Source organism: Juglans regia, chromosome 2 (genome assembly GCF_001411555.2).
Source record: "Juglans regia cultivar Chandler chromosome 2, Walnut 2.0, whole genome shotgun sequence".
In the NCBI taxonomy this organism is placed as follows: Eukaryota; Viridiplantae; Streptophyta; class Magnoliopsida; order Fagales; family Juglandaceae; genus Juglans; species Juglans regia.
The window spans coordinates 10,492,423-10,517,393 of NC_049902.1; the positions used below are offsets into that span (position 1 = coordinate 10,492,423).

Genomic DNA, 24,971 nt, shown 5'->3' on the forward strand with positions numbered 1-24,971 from the left:
CAATAGTGACACTCACCCAAGTTTATTAATAAGCCCTCACTTGTGACGGATGAATACCATGATAACAATCAATGTACTTGGACTTTACGATAATATGAAAGACTAATTAAGCTCCAAGCACTAGACACCAAAACAAATAACTCAAACAATATAACCAAGCTTATACCTGAACAAAAACAAATTAAACATGCCTATGTAAAGGATTTAACTAGACAATATTAAAACTCTTATGCAAGTAAGTGCACTAACACGCATGCCGCCCTTCCTAAAATGTATTACCCATACTAAAGACATCCACACTTCCTGAGATCAGCCAATTCACATGAATATGTTTTAAGTATACCTCTTAGTAGATGAGGAACTTCCGTCTACCCTAACCACTCATGAAAGACCCCATTACTGCCCAACTGAGCCAAAAAATCTACAGTCTTATTCCATTCTCGATAGATATGCTTAATGGAAAAATTCATCTCTGCCAACATATTCATAATGTCTTCCCAAAAATCCTCTAAGTACCAAAGACTATCTTCCTTCCTGAACCCAGTTAACAACCAAAAGCGAGTCCATTTCAATAATTATATTATTAAGCCCCAATCTTTTACAATGCTCAAGCCCTCTTTGCAAGGCTATAACTTCCGCAAAATTATTGCTACCACTTCCAATAGATTCGGCAAACGCAAAAACTATCTTTCCAAGCTCATTTCTTACTACTCCTCCGGCACCCAACATGTCAGGATTATTAATACTACTTCTGTCTACATTCAATTTAAACCAATCTTTCTTCGGCCTCTCCCATCTTACTGCCATTAAGATCTCATTATTTTTTGAACTAATTGAAAGATTCAAAGACTTTAAGATGTGTACATCCTTTTCCACTAGCTAGGAATCTTTATGAATCTTAATACCTACCAAATTAATCCAATACTTTATCAATATCTATAGAACCCGAACCTTCTATTTCCTTCCATCCTTTTGCACAATACTCTTGAAAACGTATTTAGGTCGAGAATTTCTTATTGATTCTATGTGTAATGTATGAGCGTGTGGTTGAGATGAAGTGTTAGTGCATTTTGTGTTGTCACACCACATGAATATTGGTGAAAATATTTACTCATAGTGGGACAAATCATTTTAATGTTGAAAGATATTGATGTAATTTAGTTCCAATGCATGCATTGATTCTTTTTACTTTTTGAGTGATATTTTCAATTAAAAAATTGGCAAAAAGTCCAATAAAATAGTGAAAAAAGGGAAGAAATGCATCATAGCAGCCCCAAGTGGTTCCACTTTTTTCAAGTTCTTGCTTTGGTTTGCTGCATAATCAATTCTCGTCATTCTCACAATTAAGGTCGCCTCTTAAAGTCGATCAAGAACGTCATTCTCCTTGTTCTCAAGCTGGACAAAGAGGGCAAAGAGAAAAATCATTGAGCAGCTTGGACGAGCTTAAAAAGCGGCAAACAGAGGGGCATTTTGGTAAACTCGTTACAGGACCGACTGAGAGACAAAAACTTCCACGGTAGAACTGAGAACAAAAATCCAACCAAAACTTGTACACTCTCTAGAGAGGGGGAGAGAGACGGAGAAAGAGAGAGGAACCCTAATTTTCTCTCTCTACATCTGCTGCTTCTTCAGAATTAGGGTTTTTATTCACGACGCCAATAAGATGGTCAGTGATTCGATTATTTTGTATTCAGTTTATAGTCTGTTTTAAATTTTGAGTTGTTTCTCGAACCTTTCTAGAATTGTGTTTTTTGCGATTTTTTTTCTTGGTCTGTGATTTATTTCAGTTTCTTGCCCCATTTTATTGGGCAAGTTCTTGGTTTACGGATTTTAGCTCGCTTCCTTTGATTTTGTTTCCTCTGCGGAAGCCTATGTTTGGTTCTGAGAAAACTGAAGGCAAGAGAAAGAAGTGTAACACTCCTCAGTCATTTGATAAAAATACATTGAGATCGCTTACTTCGAGGGGAGCACCTCCAGTAAAGAAGAAGGAGAATAGAGAGAAGAGCAGAAAATTCTTAATGCATTTCGACAGATCCCCTCTGAGTAGGGAGTGCTCCTTACATAGTGATATCCCAAAATTGGCCTAGCTAGAGAATAGGAAAATTGAATGCAAAGGGTTTAAATGTTATGGGTTGAGGCCCAATATTTGTTACAACCCAAAGTAAATAAAAGCAACTAATAACATAATAGAAAAATAGATGTTGGCCCGTGGCCTTCTTGCCCAAAGCTCAGCTTCTTCCTTGGGCTGTGACATACCCTTCTCCTTCAAAGCACCTTGCCCACAAGGTGCGGTTATGCTTCCAAAGTAGACCTCAAAAAGCTGTTAAACCTTTGGAGTCCTAGTGCTTCCACCACCCGGGTCAAATAAGAGGATTTTTTCACTAATTTTGTCATACTTCTGTCTCTTAGTTTCTGCCTTCGGTCCCTGCCGTGGAAGCCTCTCTCAAGAAGTACATAAGGACAGATCCACACGCTTCTAAACCACGCAATTCATTTCTTTCCATCAAATCCTGAAGAAGATTGACATATGATTTCCCTTCATGCTGAATTTGAAGACTCCTCAACCAGATATTCCCAATTTTATCAATATTTCCAGCACATATATAACAAAGAGTAGCAGCCAACGTGTTACCAACATTCAGGCGTTTATAAGCGTGTCATAGAGCTTAGTCCTTTTCACTCTTTGTGCAAAACTACAGAGAAGAGCAAGGGTTTCCTTCCAGAATCTCAGGGGTCTGGTATAAACAATGCTCAAGAGATCATTGTTCACCATAGCATAAACAACCTTTAGGCAATGTGAATGGCTCATCCTAAAGTTTTGGTCACGAGTGCTCTCCCACAAGGAGGCACCACCATCGTGGGGAATAACTTAAGCATCAGCCATTTTATGTGCAGATATGCACTGTGCAATTGCCCCCTTGTAATCCTCAACAATTAAAGCACGTTGGACACCATCATTAAATGCAGGGTCAACACTCTCCCCAACTCCGTCTGGTTCTTGTTTCAATTGTTCCAAACCCCAACAGTTCAAGAAATAATAAGCACTTAGGGTCAGATTTTTTAACTTCTTACAACCATTGCCAATAGCCTTTAGAACGCTATTAGTAAGTCTCTGCAAATTGTATAGAGGCAGCAACTCCAGCCATGAACAAGAAGTGCCACTAGCTGCCAAAGCCTCATCAGTAAACCGGCTACTCCAGTCCCCTCTAAGTCCAACTAAACCAGCTCTTTTGCTAATGTATGAATTACAATTAAATTCTCATGCTTCTTTTGCATCAACCGAAAAAGATGTATGGCCTCCCCCAAAAAATCAGGCTTACCATAAACCATTAGATGGGTATTGTAACTGACAATAATAGGTTCAATTCCCATCTGCTTAAAAAACTTTACAGTCCTTCCATACCTCCCATTACTAGCACAAGCAGTAATCAAAGAAGTATAAGCATAAACATCAATATCAATTTCAAAATTTCTACTAAACCTCCATATAAATACACCAAACCCAAGAGTGCTAAGAAAAACTCCTTTAACACCCATTTTATCGAACACTGTTTCTGCATATTCCAAATACCCATTAGAAGCAAGAGCAGCTGAAAGATGGTTACCTAAAACTTTGATAACTTTGAGGTTAGAGAGGTTGGTGAGCTCCCTTAGAATTGATCCCGCCAGCTTGTTGTTGCTTAGCCTTAGAAATCTAAGTGGCTTCAACTTGGATAAAGATTTTAGGATTCCTCCTTCAAATCCATTTTCATACAAATCCATGCTGACACAGGTTTTTAAATTACCCAATGCTTTTGGGATTTTACCTCCTATCTCATTCTTATAAAGCTCCAAGTACTGTAGATGCTTGAGCTACACAAGCTTTGAACCTAAAGTCCCAGAGATATTAGAATTGCCCAATTCCAAGCGAATCACGTGGCTGTTGGAATCACAGGTGACACGGAACCAGGGAGGGGTCCTGGCTCTTCAACACATTTGTTGGATCAGAGAGCCTGCTTCTCAAAGCATGCAACACATTTCCTAACTCTGTGGGATGAAATATAGTTTGTATGGGTTTTTGTGGTGGGGGACAGAGAGTTGCAGAGATCAATCTTGGAGTCGATCTTGAGAGAGGAGGGTTGGTTGCGAGATAGATCTACAACGAAAGGTCATCGGTGGAGATGAATATGATAATCCATTAACTTCAATCAATTCTTTGCAATGGTGTGCCCGATAACAACGCCACTGGGGTCAAAATCCCATCTGGGGTGTTGGGAGTAAGTGTTGGGGTTCAGAGTGGTGCTGACTTGGATGGATGTTGGGGTATTTGTGAGGTAAAGCTAGTTTCTCTACCCTGAGAGAGAGAGGGAGAGAGGTTTTACAAGGTATTTGGCCTTCCACGTCCTTGATGAAGTCTTCGTGGCCCTTCTTGCCGATGCCACTGTCGACCCTTGCATCTGGAGCTCTCCTTATTTTTGTAAATGCTGCTGCTCGTAACAAATAGCGAAATGGACTATTTTTTTCACATGACAACTTAGGCCTGTTGTGAAATGTAATGCAAAACACACACACCAACAATGACAAATAAAGTAAAAGCAACACAATTAAGAACAAGAGATACAATATACGTGGTTCGGCAAATTGTCTATGTCCACAGAGCTGCAAAAATATTATTAACTAGAGGAGATTATATTCACTCAATTTCAACTCACATTTTTTAAGGCTTTTTGCTCTCTCACACAGTATGCACTCACTAAACAATTGTTTTCTCTCAAAATATGCTTAACGCCGTTCAACACAAGTCTAATATGATATATTTATAGTGAGTGGCGCTGGAAACTTTACTTCGCTCGAGCAGAGTGTAAAGCACGCCTCGAGGGAACAACCAAATGATCATTGGCTCTAGCGGGGTGTCTAACGAGGGTCGAGCAAACACTAGGGTTTGTGTCTCGCTCAAGCGGAGTGTCGAGTGGGACTCGAGTGGATTCTCGGACTTGAGCTTCGCTTCAGCGGTATATTGAGGGATGTCGAGCGAACTTTGGCTCGAGCCAACTGTCGAGCCAACTTTCAGCAAACACTTTTTCAGCTCCAAAATCAGTCTCCACATATACCCCAACAATCTCCCGATTGGAGACTGGGTCTCCACATTCCAGCCATTGTTTCCAGCCAAGCCCTATCATCTCTACAGTTCACAACTCCCGTCTTCAAGCCAAAAGACATACTGAAGTCAAGCCTGACTTTAGTCTTCCACTTACATCGTACTTTGTCAGCATATCCACTGGACGACTTATAACTCCCACTGCACTAAGAGTATCCGGTCTCGAATCGATCTTGGCAACCTTAGCCAACTTTCTCAGGCTTTCATGAGGAACGACAAAGCTGACTCCCTTTGGCTTCCTCACATGTTCCACACTATCAAGCTTGCCTTTTTGTACTCTTATATTTCCCTGAACATCACTGGACCCTGATGTTAAATACAAAGAGTTAGATCTCTTACCATGTGCTAGAACCAGCGCATCCTTAGTGATCTTCCAAGCTCCTCCAGAGAACGCTATTGCAAAATAGCTATCATCAAGCTGTCCCATAGAGATAAGGTTTTTCTTCAGATTTGAAACATATTTGACTTGCTGTAAAGACCACACGCTTTTGTTTGGAAGTGTGATGTGCACATCACCCACTCCCACTACATCTAGTGCCTCTCCATCAATTGCATACATTTTTTCAAAATCACTAGCAACATAATTCTGCATGATTTCTCAATGTGAGGTACTATGGAAGGAAGATCCTGAATCTAACACCTAATCATCAATCGGACTGTGCACTGCAAGAAGTAAGACATCATGAATTTCTTCTGCCACTACGTTCACAGCATCATCCTCAACACTTTCTTGATTCCTGCAATTTCTCTTGATGTGGTCCGGCTTGCCACAACTCCAGCATGTGATCTGCTGCCCAGATCTCATTTTGCTCTTGGAGCTTAACCTGTCATGTCCTCTGCCCCTATTGTCAACAATCAGGGCATATTCTGAACCCGAGGACTCATCCGAGTTTCTCTTACTTACCTCTTCAACAAGCACCATGTCAAGTACGTTGTTGTAGTTCAATTCGACTTGTCAGCTGAACTACTCACAGCCATCCTCATGGTCTCCTAACTATTTGGCAACGATGCCAACAAAATCAATACTCTGATTTCATCATCAAACTCATAATATTTGCAGAAGATAGTTGATTTGTGATTATATTGAATTTATTTGAGTGTTGAGCTACAGACATACCTTCCGACATCTTCAGATTGAACAATTTTTTCATCAAGTGCACTTTGTTGTTCGCAGACAGCTTTCCATACATACCTGACAAAATTGCCATGAGATCCACCGTGGTTCTCTCCTTAGTGACATTGTGTGCCACTGTTCTGGACAAGGTCAGCCGAACAAGCCCTAGAACCTGTTAATCTAACAGGGTCCACTCAGCATCAGCCATGCTCTCCAGCTTCTTTCCCAATAGTGGAAGGTGGAGTCTCTTCCCATAGAGATAATCCTCAATCTGCATCTTCCAGTACCCAAAATCAGTGCTGTCAAACTTCTATATCGCGAGTGCATTCACTTTATCTTCAGCTATCATTCTCCTTCAGATTCGACATTGGCTCTTGATACCAGTTGTTGTGAAATGTTATGTAAAACACACACACCAATGATGACAAATAAATTAAAAGCAACAAAATAAAGAAAACGATGCACAATATACGTGGTTGAGCAAATTGCCTACGTCTACAGAACTGCAAAAATGTTATTAACTAGAGGAGATTATAATCACACAATCTCAACTCACACTCTATAGGATTTTTTGCTCTTTCACACAATATGCATTCACTAGACAATTGTTTTCTCTCAAAATATGTTTGAGGCCGTTCAACACAAGTCTAATATGATATATTTATAGTGAGTGGCACTGGAAACCTTACTTCGCTCGAACGGAGTGTAGAGCACGTCTCGAGCGAACAATCAAATGAACATTGGCTCGAGCGGGGTGTCGAGAGAGGGTCAAGCGAACACTAGGGTTTGTGTCTCGCTCGAGCGGAGTGTCGAGCGGGACTCGAGCGAACTCTCGGACTTGAGCTTTGCTCGACCGGTATGTTGAGTGATGTCAAGCGAACTTTGGCTCAAGCCAACTATCAGCGAAAACCTTTTCAGCTCTAAAACCTGTCTCCACATATGCCCCAACAAGGCCATGGTTTGTTTTCACAGATGAGTTGAGATGAGATGAGTTGAAATAAAAGTTGAAAGTTGAATAAAATATTTTTAGAATATATTTTTTTAATATTATTTTTGTTTTAGGATTTGAAAATGTTGAATTGTTTATTTTATTTTGTATGGAAAATTGAAAAAATTATAATGATTAGATGAGATGAGTTGAAAATACTTGTGAAAACAAACGAGGCCTTAGTGGTACTAATTCTTATTTTTCAACTAGTTGAGAGATTGTCAATGCATATTTATGTCCATATGGAGATCAAAAACCACAACAAATGCAAAACTGCCTTTTGTGAAGCCTTTGGAGTTGCAAGCTCAAGGAAAATATGCAATAAACTAAACTCATGAATAATACGTAGTGCTATCAAGTTGAATAGAGTATAATTTAAGTTGGATAAGAGTTATCATAAACAATAACAGAAAATCAGTAGCACATACTAACAATATTATATAAAATGAATGTGTGATGGGAGTAATTATGGAAGTGAAAAACACATGCAAAATTAACTTATACAGCGAATTATATTGTATGCATTTAACATTTGGTTAAAGCATTTTCTTCTACTTGGTCAATAAGAAAACATCACAGATTTGTAAGTCGCATATTTATTTAGAGTTCATCAATAAAATGAGGAAGAATGAGAGGCATGTTGGGTTTGGGTTGGTATTGAGAAGAATGAATAAAATAAATGAGATTTTATATGAAAATATTTCATGGATAGTGGTGGATATGGGTTTCACTAATGTCATTAATGTTGCCCTACATATTCCCTAGGGGTTGACTCAAGTGGGAAGGGTGTTGGTCTTGGTGGTATGCTCCCTCTAGGTTTAAGGTTTGAACCCTTGGGTGCAAATAATTTCTAGGGTTCACATTCCAATTGTAAAAAACCAATGATTTACTTGATCCACATGATGGGAACGCGTTACATGGATCCAGAGCTTATCTGGGTAAAAGACATTGGGTTTCTGCATGGTCTCCGGGATTTCTCGTCATTAAAAAATTAATGTTTCCCTACGTAATAATCATTTCTATATTGATTTTTTGTGATGTTATGCGGTCTTAAGCAGCTAAGCTGCTTATAAAAAAATGTGGTATTAAGCTAATAATTTTTATGGGGTAATATTGTGTGGCCGTCAGATTGAAAACTCTCAAGTAGGAGCTTTCTTTAGTAGTAGCATGCTTGCACCTCTTGTGCGTATTTCTTTGTTCATGTGTGCATTCATGGTGGTCGGTATTTAAGTGCTTATCTGTACTATTTAGAGAGGATTCTTTATTTTGTTGTCATCCTTTGAGTTTCCATGAATAATCCTCACACATATCAGAGGAAGGCAAGAGGTTTACATATGCATGATCATTACACATTTGCTTATATTTCATCAGGTTCAATTTAGTAACCAGTGTAAGTTGATGTGCTATTTCTATACAAATAAACTTTGTGCTTTTGTTTTAAATTTTTTCATCTTTGTTTATTTGTAATGAGAATTCATATTGCATTGAGTTTTGGTTGTGGTATTTTTATGCATGTATTTATTCCATAATATTTATACATGCATACCCTTTTTTTGGGTCCTTTTTTGACAGCATAAATTAGGTAGAGGCCACCGTGACAAACTCCAACAGTTTATGACAATCACTGGTGCAAGGTAATACCCCAACGGTTTTATTTATTTATTTATTTATTTTTTTTTAATTTTATAAATTTTAAATTGGAGGCTTATTGATACTCCTTTAATTTACCCTGCCAAAGTACTTGCAACAAAGCACTTTTCTATGGTGGAGGTTGGGCCTGAAAGTATGTAACGTCCCAATGAAAGGCCCAAATCACATGGCCTATACTCTAAAAGGACTAGTCAATGATACAATTGGAGCCTCATTGGAACCTTATAAAGAGTAAGAACTTCTCATTCCCAAACAATGTGGGATCCCATACGCCACCTACCCTTAACCATATCATATGGGGGTATCACAATCTATTTCCCTTAAATTCCCGACGTTCTCGTCAGGCTTGTATATTGTAGGTGGCACTGCTCAAATCCCACATTTTTAGTTGGGATAGGTTCTAATACCATTTGTAACGTCCCAATGGAAGGCCCAAACCACATGGTCTATACTAAAAAAGGACTAATCAATGATACAATTGGAGCCCCATTGGAACCTTATAAAGAGTAAGAACTTCTCATTCCCAAGCAATGTGAGATCTCATACCTACCCTTAACCATATCACATGGGGTATCACAATCTACTCCCTTTAATGGGGTACTCTATCATCTTTGTGCAATGCATGCATGCTTCTGGGATAATCATCCTGCACAATTCCCTTTATTTCTAGACGGCCTCTGTTTCTCTAATTTTCTAGATTTTATTGTATGATGTTCCTTTTTGTCCCCTTTGTTCTTTTTTGTCTGCCCCCAAGTTGGGTGTTTCCTATTGTATACTTGTTTACTCGGTTGGCCCCTCTGCTCTTTGAATATGATTGCCTCACGAAAAATATAGCAATCCACCTGCTCAATTTATTAGTAATATTAAGAAATGCAAAAATCTGGAATAAATTTGATGTATAATCCAACTAGAGCTTCTCAATTTTTGGGTGTTCCACTGCAACTCGACACAAGAAAGGTTTGTGGTCTTGGGTGTTTTTGTTGTTGTTGTTAGCTTCAGTTTGTGCTTATTCCTCGGATATTTGGTTCTTACAATGACTTCCTTAACGTTATCTTTAATGCATATTACTTCTAATCTAGAAAGCTTTTTTCTGCTACCTGTTATAAATGGATTATTTCATGTATGAGTTATTACTGTCTTTTGGGTGCCTCTTCTATTCATGAGTTTCTTGATCTCCAGCATGGAAAAATCGTTCTATTTTACCCGTGTTAATCTTTTGGACAAATTACAAATGGATTTCTTGTGGGGGTGGTGTGGGAGTAGTTCATTCCATTTGGTTTAAGTGTTCCAAGGTGTGCTCTCTAGTATCCGTGGGAGGATGAGAGTCTGAAGTTTATTTCAGTGTAACACTATTATCAAGCTCTCTTGGGAAATGGCTTTCGCATTATGCAAATGAGTGTGTTTTGGAGAATGATAGTGGATGCAAAATATGGTAGCTCATGAGGAATGTGGTGTCCTAGTAAAGTTAATGGGTTGTTTGCAGTAGGCCTTTGGAAAAATATCAAGAGGGGTTGGGTGAAAGTTTTACTAGATATGTTGTGCGTGATGGATCAATGATAAAATTTTGGCACAAGGTCAAGTGTGGGGATCAGACCTTTTTTCTTTTTTTTTTTTCCTCTGAATCAGTAAATAAGATTTTATTGATCTTAGGAATAGCAAAAGCCCAAATACACAAGTCATATGCAAGAGCAATTTCGTTGGAGGAACTTGCTCAGAGGATAGAATTACTCTCAGATCTAGAGAGGGTCACCCTATTCCTATTGGATGAGATTTCTTGGTGGCGTAAATCACGGGCTTTGTGGTTGAAAGAGGGTGATTGTAACACAAAGTTCTTTCATAGAGTGGCAAACTCCCATAGGCGAACTAATGCCATTGAAATGCTGAATATTGATGGAGTTGTTTGTACGGAGATCCCGGTGATTCAAGACCATGTGGCTGGTTATTTTGAGCAGTTACTTACCGAACTTTAGGTGGAGGCCGAAGATCGATGGGCTAGCTTTTGAGTCCATTGAACAGCAGAATGTCACCTGGTTGGAGAGGTCATTTGAGATATTTTTGAATGTAAATAGGTTGAAATATGTGTTTGAATGTATGAAGTAGGTTTAAGATGAGTTTAATTTTATGGGAAGTTGAAAAAGTAGTGAGTCTCATCAATGATTGGTTTGAAATGGATTGAGTTGATTTCAACAACCAAACATAGTCTTAGGTTGCGTTTGAGTAGTGTGATGATCTTAAATATGTAAATAGTAGTGAAAAAAGTAATGATAGAATATTGAATAGTAGTGAATAATAGTAAATAGTAGTGAAAAATAATAATAAAATAATGAATAGTAGTGAACTACCCAAACTAGCCCTTAAGGTAGCTTTCCTGGAGTTATTCAACATTGCTCGCTTTTAGGAACCTTCCCGTTTCACATCATTTGCAATATTCTAGCAATGCAGCCCAATGGGATATCAGAGGGGCACAATACATGGAGGTGTAGTTAATTACCACATTCTTGTAACGCTTGTATTCGGTTTCACCTAAAAGGGGTGGAGCGGATAAGATCTGGTTGGCCCCTCAAAGTGCATGGTGTTTAATGTGGTCATTCTATAATGTGTAATATTCATAGCAGGACTCTTTATAGAGTGGTTCAGGTGAAGAGCTCATATTTCACCACGGCACAGGGTCTAGTGTGGGGATCAAACTCTCATGGTAGCTTCCTAGAGTTATTCAAGATTGTTCGCTTTGGAGGAATCTTCATTTTTAGATCATTTGCAATGTTATGGTAATGCACCCCAATTGGATGTCATGGGGGCACAATACAAGGAGGTGGAGTTTATTACCACGTTCTTTTATTGCTTGTATTTGGTTTTGCCTAATAGGGGCGGAGCAGATAAGATCTGGTTGGCCCCTCAAAGCACATGGTGTTTAATGTAAAGTCGTTCTGTGATGTGTTATATTCATAGCGGGTCTCTTAATAGAGTGGTATAGATGAAGAGCTCAAATTTCACCAAGTAAATTGGGCTAAGGTGTGCCCTTCAATTTCAAATGGTGGTTAGGGAGTTAGGCACTTACTTTTGTTCAACCATGCTCTTTTAGAGAAATGGCTTTGGCAGCATCAAGCATCAAAATGAAAGGGAGGCTTTGTGGGAAGGCACGGTGAATTCGAAATTTAGGCATGCCTAGGGCGGATGATGTTCTATTGAGGTACATGGGTGATATGGGGTGGGGTTATTTGCAAAATTAGTCCTTGGGTTTTACGAATTTGCAAAAAGCTCCTAGGTTTCTAATTTTAGTAATTACCTCCTTGAGTTTACAATTTTTGTGATTAAATCTATCCATCTTCTGTCAAATTCATTAATGGCAAGGTTGCCATGTGGAATGATATGCCGTTGCAATATTGCAAATGCTATCTATAAAAATTTTTAGTACTTGAATGTGAATTTCTTGCATTCCTTTTTCGTTTTTGGACATAATTCAAATGATTGCCTTTAAGCATTGAACTTGATGCAACTATTCACTGATAAAGAAAAGCATGGAACTTGATGCAACTATTCTTGAGCTTGAAGTAAAGTGAATTAGTGATTTTTTCAAGATCATTGACAGCTATAATTCTGATTTGAAGAATCATAAAAAATGCCAAATGATGACATAATTCTGACAAAGTATTTGGATGATGTTTGAGTTTTGCAAGCTTATAGTCCTCTTAAGCTTTGGTAACAATTTGAGTATTTAAATATTATTTTATTATCATCCCCCTCTACCAAATCTTTCCCCCCTTCCCACCCTCCCAAGTATCATGCATTTGAAATTGAAGGCTTAGGTCAGCTTTTATCAGGTGTGTTTGTGCAATCTTAGCCGGTCATCTTGTGCTTTTAGTTTCTATAGTTTCCTTTTTATTGATAAGAAAATCAGGTGCTTTATACAAATGCTTTGCTTGAGATCATGTGGTAGTGTTTGTGTATTTTCACATGCACGTTTCTATTGTGTGAGAGAGTGCAACAAAGAGAGAGAGAGTAGCCTTATTTTTTGTATGGTTTTAAGTTGAGATTTTACTGATGTTAGAATCTTACATTCCAATCCTATTTCAGTGAAAAAGTTGCCCACCAGACTTTAAAGGCCAGTGATTGGAATCTTGAAGGAGCATTCGATGTATTCTACAGCCTGCCCCAGGTTAAAAACTTTACTGACTCTAGACATTTGGAGGAGCTCTTCAATAGATATAAAGGCAAGCTTTACTTATGCTCTCACTTGGGCTGCCCCATCTAGCATCGCATTGCATGTCTTCCCCTTAGCATAGTTTCTTTTGGGTTCGGGAGGGGAGGGGGGTGGTGGTGGAAGACAGCTCTAGATTACTTGTCATTTTTGGTAAGGGCCTTGGTCTTGGTGGTATGCTCCTTCCAAATCTAAGGTTCGAATCCTCTTGAACGCAAACACCATCGTACTGGGGGAATTTCTCCTTGAATTACCCAATGTGCACTTGCTGGAAAGTCTTTGCCGAGGGCTTATGCACCCCTGTGATTAGTTTGCTTTTCTCTTGGACACATGGTGCCGATAAAAAAAAGGGTTTACTTGTCATTTAAAACAGTGCTTATCAGTATAGACTTATGTAGAGCTTATTAGTTTTTTTTCCCTTTTGTTGAGCAAGAGCTCGTGACTTGGTGTGGAAAGTTCAATATGTTAGTTTTTAGTGGAGCAGGGTCTTTGTAATGTTGGTTTTCAATTTCGGACTAAACCAACTTCAATTTAGGACTTTGTAAGCATTGGGTGGTGGAAATAACTTTTTTTTTTTAATGTCTGAAATATCTCTTGACTAAGAAAATTGTGCCTGATATGTTTCACAGATCCATATAGTGATATGATACTGGTTGATGGTATTACTCTCCTTTGCAATGATCTTCAGGTAGCTATTACGAATCAGTTTCTAATACTGCTTTCAAAATCTGGAATTTAGTGATTACTTTTGACTTCAGTAAATTCTAAGTTTATCTTAAATAAATTGATGCTCACAGTTAAATGACATGAACCCATTTTTTTGGCAGGTGGATCCGCAAGATATTGTTACGGTATGTGTAAAGCTTTGAGATTGGAATTGATTAGTTAACATGTTGGTTAACCGTATTCTGAAACACGGAAAAAAATCATTGGCTTATCAAATTATCTATCGAGCTATGAAAAATATTCAACAAAAGACAGATATCTCTGAGGCAGGCATGCCTAAATATCTTTTTGTTGCGGAGGAATTATCCTTTAAAGCTTGATTTTTGTTTTAGTTCTACAAAATTTCTGATCCTCCAATAATAAAGAAGGTACAATTTAAAACTCAGCAGTCTAAGAAAATTTTAGAAATCCGGCAGAATCAGGAAGTTTATAGTTGGATTCTGATCCCTTCTCCCTCTGTCCCCTAAAAAAAAGGACCAAAAGAGAGTTCAATCATGGCTGTTCATTGAGTTGATATTGTAAGTGATATTTAGGTCGTTTATTTTATTATTTCACAGTTTCCTCATTTTTTTTTGTCTTTTATCTGAGCAGTTAATGCCCCCTTTTCCCCCTTTTCGTTTCTAGTGTTGGCTATAATTTAGGTTAATCAAGGAGGTTGGCGAGATGCAGATTTATATAGTTCAGAATTCCTCATTTTTTTATAAGTAATAAGAGAACTAAATTTAAAACGGAGAAGAAGCAATCTAAGCACAATGGATGTATACAATTAATTCACCTATCTAGAAAGAGAAAATAATAGAAGAAAATCATGTAAAATTAAGCTAAAATCTATAGATGCTGTCAAAAGGAGCAGAGCATGGAGAAAGATAGTCTTTAGCTCCTTAGTTGTCGGTTAACAATACTCAACTTCTTTCATTTCTCTTTCCAAATACACCATATGAGGCAAGTAGGAACCATTTTCCACTTTGCTATGATTTCTCGACAAACACCTACCCTCTTCAAATAACATAAAATCCTCTATTCTTTTGAGCATGATCCATCTCATCCCAACCTGGTTGAAAAACACTCCACAAAACACTGGGAACCTCGCAATGGATTCGAAGATGAGCCACGGACTCCCCACTCTTTTTACACATGCAATACCAGTCAAGCACAACAATATGTCTTTTCCTCAAATTATCAAAGTTGAGAATCTTCCCCTTAAAGGCTGTTCATGCAAAACACGTACCAGTTTGCCAGATACTCTGTCAAGGAAATGAACTATTATCATTAGGGATAAGAGCATTATAGAAAGAGCTATCAAATTGGTCTGAATACCCTTTATTGAGGGTTTGCTTTCATTATATAGATGAGAATATACAAAATTGTTGCCAGATTTTATGATTCTAATATGCTATACAAGGTAAGTATTTACAACAATATCTAATCTAGCTAGAAAGAAAATTATCACAAAAATACAATAAATATTTCCCAAATCATCTCTATAAATTATAATCAAATCCCATAATATCCTAAATTATCTCCATAACATCCCCCCTCAAATTGATGCTGGTAGATCTACCAGTATCAATTTGTCAACCAAGAACTGATGCCAGTGCCAAGAAAGAGCTTTAGGGTACGTTTGGATCATAAACTCATTTCAATTCATCTCAACTCATCATTACAACTTTTTCAAATTCTAACACAAAATATAATAAACAATTCAACTTTTTCAAATTTCAAAATGATAATAATATTAACAAATAATATTCTAACGATATTTTATCATCTCAACTCAACTCAGTTCAACATCCAAACGCAGCCTTAGTGAATATGTTTGCAGTTTGATGTTTGGTGGAAATGTGAGGAAGAGTATCACATGTTTGTCAAAGGATTCACGTATGAAATGACAATCGACTTCGATATGTTTCATACGCTCATGGAAGACAGGATTAGCGGTGATCTGAATAGCATTGGTATTATCAGCAGGAAGAGGAGTGGAATGAAGCTGAGGAAAATCAAGTTCACCCAATAACCCACGGAGCCATATGATCTTAGAGCATGTGGAAGACATTGCACGATACTCAAACTCAGTGGAGGACTTGGAAACTCTGTCTTGCTTCTTACTCTTCCAAGAAATGAGTGCATTGCTTAAGAACATGCACCAGCCAGTAATAGAGCGACAAGTATCCGCACATCCAGCCTAATCAGCATTACTATACCCCACCAACTGTAAGGAAGATTCCTTAGGAAAGAACAACCTGTGTGTAGAGGTGCCCTTCAGATATCGGATAATGCGGCGGACAACGGCTAAATGAAGATGTCGGGGGGCCTGCATAAATTGATTGACTTGCTGCACAACAAAAGAAATGTCAGGACGAGTAATCGTCATGTAGTTCAAACTCCCAATGAGTTGCCGATACAAGGATGGATCTGATAGAAGCTCGCATTTCTCCTGACGAAGCTTAAGATTTACCTCCAAGGGAGTAAGAATAGAGTTACTCGATTGGAGATCAGCCAATGAAATCATTTTCTGCTTGTGTTTGTGCTGGTGTAATAACGTACCAATTGGAGTAATCTGCACCTCAAGGCCAAGAAAGTACTACAGGGGACCAAGATCTTTCATGTGAAAAGAGGCCTTGAGATGCTGTTGTAATTGCTTAATTAACTCAGTATCAGAGCCAGTAATCACAATGTCATCGACATATACTAGAAGCAATACAATTCCTGCAGAAGTCTTGCGAAGAAAAAGAAAGGAATCATACTGACTGAGTAAAACGAAAAGCAAGCAGGGTAGAGAGAAATTTATCAAACCATGCACGTTGAGCCTGTTTCAGCCCATACAAGAATTAGCGTAGCCGACAAACCTCTGAGGAAGGTGTAGCAAACATGCCAGGAGGTGGAGACATAGATTTCTTCCTTCAAATCCTCATGTAGAAAAGCATTATTCACATCCATCTGCCGGAAAGACCACCATTGCGACGCAACAAGTGCCAAGATAGTCCGCACAATAGTCATTTTGGCAACAGATGCAAATGTCTCTTCATAATCAATGTCATACTCTTGCCGGCTCCCAAGAGCCATAAGATGGGGCTTATATCTGTCCAATGAGCCATCAGATCGAAACTTGACTGAGTACACCCATTTACAACCAATAGATTTGACAACAGAGGGACAAGTCGCAAGATCCCAAGTGTGATTGTCTTGAAGAGCTTGGGCTTGCTGCCAACATGCTTGGGTGGCTGCTTGGGTATAAGAGTGAGGAACAAAAATAGTGTCGAGAGAAAACCATACCTATCCAGTGGATGTGTAACCAGGGTAGAGCGCCGAGGTATAGGAACCGCAAAATCAAATGACATATTAGTGTCTGGAATGGTCGTTAAAGGAGAAAGACGTCGATGATACACTACACCTGGTTTAAATCGCTCAGTAGAATAAGATAGATCATCAAAAGCAGGAAGAAGAGTAATAGGAGGATCAAAAATAACTTGAGACTGAAAAAAATATTGATTTTTCAAAGAAATCACATTCCGGGAGATCCGGAATTTGTTTCCATGAGCATCATAACAAACAAATCGTTTCTCAGTAGGACTATATCCCATAAAGGTACACGTGACAAATTGGGCAACAAAGCTTGTGATGCTCAATAAGTGGCAGATGAACAAAACAAACACACCCAAAAGTATAAAAGGATTGATACGCAGGAGATATGCCTAATAATCGAAAATAGGGAGAATCATAATCTAGAGTGGTAGTAGGCAAACGATTGATCAAATAGAAAGCAGTAGATAAAGCTTCTACCAAGAACTTAAAAGGTACAGAAGAATCAATCAAAAAAGTACGAACGACATCTAAGAGATGATTCTTACGCTCATCGACTCCATTTTGTTGAGGGGTATAAGGACAAGAATGCTGGGAAATGACCCCCCTTTGCTGAAGAAAATTCCGGAAAGAATGAGACATGTACTCCCACCCTGAGTCGGAACGTAAAGTCAAGTACTGAACTGTCTCGACAAGTGCAACAAATTTTTGAAAGACAGAAAACATGTCAGCGAAATAACATGACTCACACCCCAAACATCAGTATGCACAATCTCAAAGCAATTAGAAGCACAACTACCATGCGCAGGAAAATGTAAAGTTTTACTTTTGCCAAGACAACAAGTAGCACAATCAAAAGATACAAGAGAAGAAGAAAATGAATCTTTATTGCCCAAAAAATCATGTTTTATAAGATGAGCCAAGACAACAGAATTAGGATGACCCAATTTCTTATGCCAGACTTCATTATTATTGGCAGTAGCTATGGCTACAAGCAAGAGAAACAACATTAGGAATAGAAAACTGTAAAGGAAATAAACGTCCCACTTTAGGCCCCTTAGCGATCACCATCCCCGACACCTGATCTTGCACAAGATAACCACCATGAGAAAAATGAACATCACAATTATTATCTATCAATTGTCCAACATAAATCAAATTTGTAGACAATCCAGGAGAAAAATATCGCGAAATGAAGAGCCCAAATTACCAACAACAGTAATAGGAAAAATGCTACCATCAACAATCTGAATATTTTGCGTGCCTCTATACTTACAAACACCATGGAGACCCATCGTATTACCAGTCATATGATTAGAGGCGCCTGAATGAACAAGCCAAGAAGTTGAGTTAGTACCCATACCTTGCAGGCCTAAGGTCGTAAAAGAAAACACAATCATCTGTTGGACCATTGCTGGTGTGAGAACAGATGAATCAGACTTTACAGTGGGTGGCGCAGAAGAAGAAGATGATTGAACAGCAGCCTGAAAAGCTTGGGATTAGCAATTTTGAGGCCTCACTCGACAATCTTTGATGATATGACCCTCTTTTTTGCAGTAGTTACAAACTTTTTAGGACAGTTGCGAGCAATATGACCAAACTTCTTGCAATTGAAACATTGTAACTTGTTCCTCTCTCTCCCTTGTGCTGCATAGGCTACATTCACAGCCTCATAAAAGACATTCTCTGAAGTCATACCCATCTGAGTGGGTAATCGCTGTTCTTCAAGCAATAAATCTCCCAAGCAAAGATCCAAAGAAGGAACCGGATTACGGTTCAATAAACCAGCTCGAACATGTTCAAATTCAGGTCGAAACTTCATAAAAAATTGATCACGTTGACTCTCAGCATTAACTGCTTGAAGATCTGTAAGTGCCGCAAGGGGAACTTTAGCATGAACAATAGCAGAATAATTGCTTCAAAGATTAATAAAACCAAAATAAAATTGTTCAATAGGTAATTACCTTGACTGTAATTACTCTAATTGGAATTTTCGAGCACTGTGATCTTCGTGGTAAATACAGTGGAGATAATCCCACATAGCCTGAGCTGTAGTAAAACAGCGAAGATTGGTCACATGGTGAGACTCAATTGTCCCCAATAGACAAGAGATCACCTTAGCATCATTGACCTCCCATTGAGCAAATTTTTTTTCATCAGTGGGAACATTAGCAGAATTATCAATATGGTTTGATAATTATTTCCCTTTCAAAAACATCTTAAACTAAAATTCCCATGTATGAAAATTCTTTCCTGTAAAGCGAACAATAGTATTCTCAATAAATATGATGAAAGTTACGTAGAAAACAGGAATATATCCAACCAAATAAACTCAGGTAGTCACGACAAAGGAAAAAATAAACTGATGGGCAATAGCAATGAAGCCCAAGTAATGATACCTGCCCAACACAAAAGAATTGGCAAACCAGAGTGCCGATAGGCCCAATATCGCGCAGGGAAGAAGGTGCACCCAACACCGACGTCAACTAGAGGAAGCCGAGCACCTCGCAACTGCCACAGAAACTGTCGTCTGCCATAGAGAGAGCCGATGGTCCCACAACGACCCAACCATCATAGAGCAAGAACCGAGAGAGAGAAGAACTGCCCAGAAACAGAGCAATGACCACCACAGAGAAGGTCGAACACCACTCAACCACCACAGAAAAAGCTGAACACCACAACATAGGAGGTCGACTACCACAGAACAATAAACCAACAAACCACAAAAAGGACCGATAGACCGAGAGCAAGATGGAACTTGCAGAAACAGAGGAAGGAAAAAAATTTCTTCCCGTCGCACACGAAGGATTAAGACCACAGAGATGAATATCAGAGTAGGGGCTCTGATACTGTGTCAAATTGGTCTGAATACCCATTACTGAGGGTTTGCTTTCATTATATAGAACATAATATACAAGATTGTTGCCAGATTCTCTGCATCTAATATGCTATACAAGATAAGTATTTATAGCCTAATTTACAGCAATATCTAATCTAGCTAGAAAGGAAATTATCACCAAAAATACAATAAATATTTCCCAAATCATATCTCCGTAAATTATAATCAAATCCCATAATATCCTAAATTATCTCCGTAAGAAGAGCAGGCCTTGAATATCCTTCCTTGGAAAGGGCCCAAAGCAGCTTGTTTCCACCTCGTGTCACACCAATGGAGTGAAGCAGATCAAAGAATGCAGTGAAGGCTTCTACCTCAAAGCCATGAGCTGCTCTGATGAGACTAACTCTTTCCACTAAGCGAGGTCACCAGATATCTTCAAATGGTCCCTCAAAGAAGCATCCTCGGCATGAACAGCGTGCTTATTATGATTTTGACTGCTCCCATTCCTTTTTGAAACTGTAAATTCTCAGAAATTGGAGTGAAGGCTTGTTTTGACCCCCTCATGTTGCACCAATGAAGTTGAAGATTAAAGAATGCAGCGAAGGCTTCTACCTCAAAGTCATGAGCTACTCTGATGAAACTAACATTCCACATAGTGAGGTCACAAGACATCTCCAATGGAGAAAATTTTGACCATGCTTATTATTAAACTTCTACATCGAGATATGTTGTAGTTGAATACATACTTATAATTTCTATGTGTATATTTGGTCTCACTTTATGAATGCCTACGATGATAATGAGTGGCTTGGCAATTCTTAAGAACATGGGTTGCCGCTGTTATTGCAGTTGGTGGTTTCATGGCACATGAAGGCTGCCACCATGTGTGAGTTTTCCAAGCAGGAGTTTCTAGGTGGACTTCAAGCACTAGGGTAAATTTATCAATAGATATGTTTGATTTACTTGTCCTTTTTTTATAATCACAGGGATTGGGAGTTTTGAATTATCATGACGAAACCCTGACAATGGTTTATATACTCTAATGGCAGGATAGATTCTTTGGAGAAGTTTCGTGAAAGAATACCTTTTCTGCGATCTGAGCTGAAAGATGAACGTATGTTCAATGATTCATGATGTTTGTTATTTACTTGAATTTATAATTTGATATCAACTTTTATGAGTCTTTTCTGGGAAAGTGCTTCCTAAATTGATATTCTTAAAGGTGATGTCAAAGATATTTTTGTGATTATCATTTTCTGACTCAGAGATAAACAAGTGTGCTTTTGTTGCGGAAATGATCTTTGCTTCTTGTCATTGTCCAGAAAAGTTCTTTGAGATCTATAATTTTGCATTTGGCTGGGCAAAAGAAAAGGTACTTTTTTCTCCACATAAAGGCTTTCAATTGACAAATGAATATATATCTCTACTTCTACAAATAAGCACTGCGTTTGTGTGTCAATTCTTGCAGCAGACCATGGCACTTGGGCTACTCATTTTGCCTATTCTTAATACTTCTTTTAAGATCAAAACCCTAACCTTAGTTCAGTTATTTTAATTTTAGATTTAGATTATTTGTCTGAGCATCCCTTGTAAACTTCTTTGCGATGGGTTTTCTCGGGTTTTGTGAAGCTAGTGGGCTTTGTAGAAAATATATTTGGATGGAGAGTCTTTTAGTTTGATTTATTTTGGCTTTCTGTGAATGTTTGGTTTGTGCTTTTTTTTTTTGTTCCAGAAACCAAGGTAAATGATTGGATGAAATGTTTTTTTTTTCGAGATTTTTTTTGGTGTTTAAAAGATGTTTGAATTGAAAATGAAAAAAAAAAAAAAACTAGCGGCGCATAGGCGTTGGTCTTGTATATGTCCCATACACTTGAGCTCTTGCCTATTCTTATGATAAAAAAAAGATCTTGTTTACCAATAAAACAAATCTAAAAAAATCTGAAAACCTTTGGAATCTAAACATGACCTTAAACTCACAAGGACGCATGTGCAGCTTTTGACACAGCATGAGCGCTCACAATTAATCTATTTTCAACTTATTGGACAGCTCTGAACTACATTTTATTAGCTGTGAATTATATTTGACACTATAAGTTCAATTATTCACATATTATCGATCTATTATATTAATTGACGCCCAAATGGTCTTCACCTCAAGTATCTCTAGGGTATACACAGGCTGATTTGTCTTTGCGTATTTCAGGGTCAGAAATCTTTAGCATTGGATACGGCTATTGGAATGTGGCAATTACTGTTTGCTGAAAAGCAGTGGCCGTTGGTTGATCACTGGTGCCAATTCTTACAGGTACCTTATCATCCATTGTGTGATCTGTTTTAACCACGTTTTCAAACTTTTGGATGAGAATCCATTAGTGAATTCCTGTTACCTATCTTGAAAAGAATCATGTAGCTGGCAGTGTATAGTTGGGAATAAAGCAATGTTAAGCTGAACTGCTGTGGGAAATGAAAATATTGTGCTAAGTGTATTGTTTAATTCGTCAAAGGGCCTCTGTGGTTCTACTTTCAGGTCTATGAAGCTATAAATGAATAGGCATATATCTCACATAGGCACCTATGACATTGTTAGATTTGTTTTTTTTTTTCCTTTTTTCCTGGCCCCCAAAAGAAGTCGCTCATGCCTTGTATATGCACCCCCCACAGGTCCCCCCCCACCACCCAATCACCAATCACCATATTGGCTTCCCCTTGGATAAACACACAAGCAGACATATGTATCTTTAATTTACATTATGTGTACTCTCTCTCTCTCTCTCTCTCTCTACTTGCATATACATTTAAGTGCACTCTGTAACCTTTATTTCTTTTTTTTATTTCTTTTTTCCTTCTTTTATTTATTGCTCCCTAGCATTTAATTTTTATTTTAGAACTCCTAAGCAGTGAGATTATGCTAAAAAGACTTGTGTTTGGAACGAAAAGGCATTGCCAATACAAGCTTGAAGTTTAAAGGCCACATTACTGATTGATGAAATATTGGATGATGCTGAACAAAGAACACAGTCAGGAGGGAGAGGAATGCTGGCTGTGGAAATGCAGCACTGTAAAAGTTAAGATCTTGAAGAAGGAAATTATAATGTCCTGTTGAATCAAGGGGACTAATCTGATTATGAACAAAATCATCAGAGAATGTACCTATAAACAAAATCATCGGAGAATAATAAAGCTTATACTACTTATTCAGAGAGGGGTCAGAGAGAAAGGGGGCAGGGAGTGAAGGATTTATATCCCAGTCAATTTTGTGATAACTATGCCATCCTAAACTTTTTGTGATCCAATTGAGTCAATGTTGGGCTAATGAATTCTTGGAAAACTCTGGTCAGTTAGGCACCTAGGTAAATTGCCTTCACAAATCATTTAATCCAATGAATAGCTCAGTGTCTAGTTAGGTATACTTTTTACAACCTTTTTTTATTGAACTAATGTTATGAACTCCATGAGTTTGCTTATTTTCTCTTTTGTGAGGGGATTAATTAACTTTTTTTCCCTTTGGTTTTTGCTTTCTGTCTTTGTATTGCTGCCTCAGGCTCGGCATAATAAAGCAATTTCTAGGGACACATGGTCTCAACTTTTGGAGTTTGCAAGGGTAAGATATAAAGCATTAATAACTTATAAAAAAGAAGAAGATATAAAGCATTAATAAACGGTTACCTGCTCATTATTTTGGGCTGAAGTGCATGCTTTCGTTTACAACTGCATATGCAAAGGGAAGGAGGGGAAAATTATATACTGATATATTTACTTCTGTTTTTTTTTTCTTAAGACTTTTTCCTTTATTTTATTTTTCTTTTATTGCTATGCTGGCTCTTTTCACATGTTCTTTATCTTAGAATCATGAGCAAAAGATGAAATGACGCTAGTCATTCTGACTCCTATCCCTACCCATCATCATGTCAATAATCTTTTTCCTTATTGATGAGATATGAGGTAAACAAATTTGTGCAGTAGAAGAATGAGGTCATAAATTCTGGTTTCCAAATCAATTTTTAACTTGAAGTTTACAAATAAATTACCAGAAGTTTAATTTGACGTCTTATAAATTAAATTGCATTTCTGTGGAGGAAGGTTAAATTTAGTTGATATCGTAGTTTCGCTTTACCATGGAAATGGAAGCATATAAACCCAACATTATAGTCATAGAGAATAGGACTGTTCTTTTGAATCTGTATAGATCTCTGATGGAAATTCAAAGCATATTAAGGTATTCATTATAGTTTTAGTTACTTGGAGGACTTGATGCCGCCAGTCTCGTCACTACAACTTTTATCATGCTTTGTATGCAGACGGTGGGCCCAACATTGTCAGACTATGATGCTGAAGGTGCGTGGCCCTACCTTATTGATGAATTTGTTGAGTACTTGAATGAGAATGGCATCATCGAAAATGGTCAATTGAATGATTTGAGCCACAGACGATGATGGGTTTCCTGGAGTGGTGCTTTATCATATCATTATTTAGCGTTATGAACTGTGGTGTTATGTGACTGGAATTTGGTTTATTGAAAGAGGAAGCCCCCCAAGAATGAGAAGTCACAAGTCTGAATTCAACCTTCGTTTTCTAGTGACATCCATATGCTACTTACATAGTCAGTGCTACTGTTGATGGCGTAAATGCATTTTCTCTCACTGTTTCGAATTTTCTATTGTCTGGTGAAGTTGTTTCCTCATGTTATTTATCTGTATGCTGGAATTGAATTCTCTCTTCATGTTTATTGATCCAATATTATGGATTCACAGTGCTGCTAAAAGTATTTTAATGGAATGGTCGACACAGTTCAGAATAGATTTGGGCATAAATCTCCTCTTGCGATGTGAATGCATAGAAATCCTTGCGGCTTCTAGAGCACATTTTATCTGAGTTATGCTATGTAACACATTCATTCTACCTACAATGTTGGAATGACATCGCTCATTAACCTTTAGATTCGTTTTTATCTTTTGAGATGATAAATTTGAGAGTTAACAGATGATGTCGCGTCAACGTAAGTAGAAGAGGGTTGAGATT

General features: G+C 38.0%; 1 protein-coding gene across 3 annotated transcripts; it reads left to right on the forward strand.

Moving 5' to 3' along the window:
• The first annotated feature begins 1,324 nt into the window (after positions 1-1,324).
• Positions 1,325-24,751, forward strand: LOC108982365 (DCN1-like protein 2). 3 transcript variants are annotated; one of them, XM_018953714.2, is made up of 11 exons: positions 1,325-1,666; positions 8,812-8,873; positions 12,964-13,100; positions 13,717-13,775; positions 13,915-13,938; positions 20,802-20,884; positions 21,002-21,066; positions 21,275-21,324; positions 22,156-22,257; positions 23,494-23,553; positions 24,251-24,751. In XM_018953714.2, exons 1-11 carry the CDS (start codon positions 1,664-1,666, stop codon positions 24,383-24,385), a joined length of 780 nt encoding a protein of 259 aa, XP_018809259.1. In that variant the 5' UTR covers positions 1,325-1,663; the 3' UTR covers positions 24,386-24,751. The 3 variants fall into 3 exon arrangements, with proteins under 3 accessions (XP_018809259.1, XP_035542891.1, XP_035542890.1); XM_035686997.1 differs by having other exon boundaries at positions 1,402-1,666; positions 21,218-21,324; XM_035686998.1 differs by lacking the exon at positions 23,494-23,553 and having other exon boundaries at positions 1,390-1,666; positions 21,218-21,324.
• The last annotated feature ends 220 nt before the right edge of the window (positions 24,752-24,971 follow it).

Coding starts and splice junctions, on each gene's coding strand:
- LOC108982365 (XM_035686997.1), top strand. Junction 13,101..13,716: donor GCTCTTCAATAGATATAAAG/GCAAGCTTTACT, acceptor TATGTTTCACAG/ATCCATATAGTGATATGATA. Junction 23,554..24,250: donor AACTTTTGGAGTTTGCAAGG/GTAAGATATAAA, acceptor CTTTGTATGCAG/ACGGTGGGCCCAACATTGTC.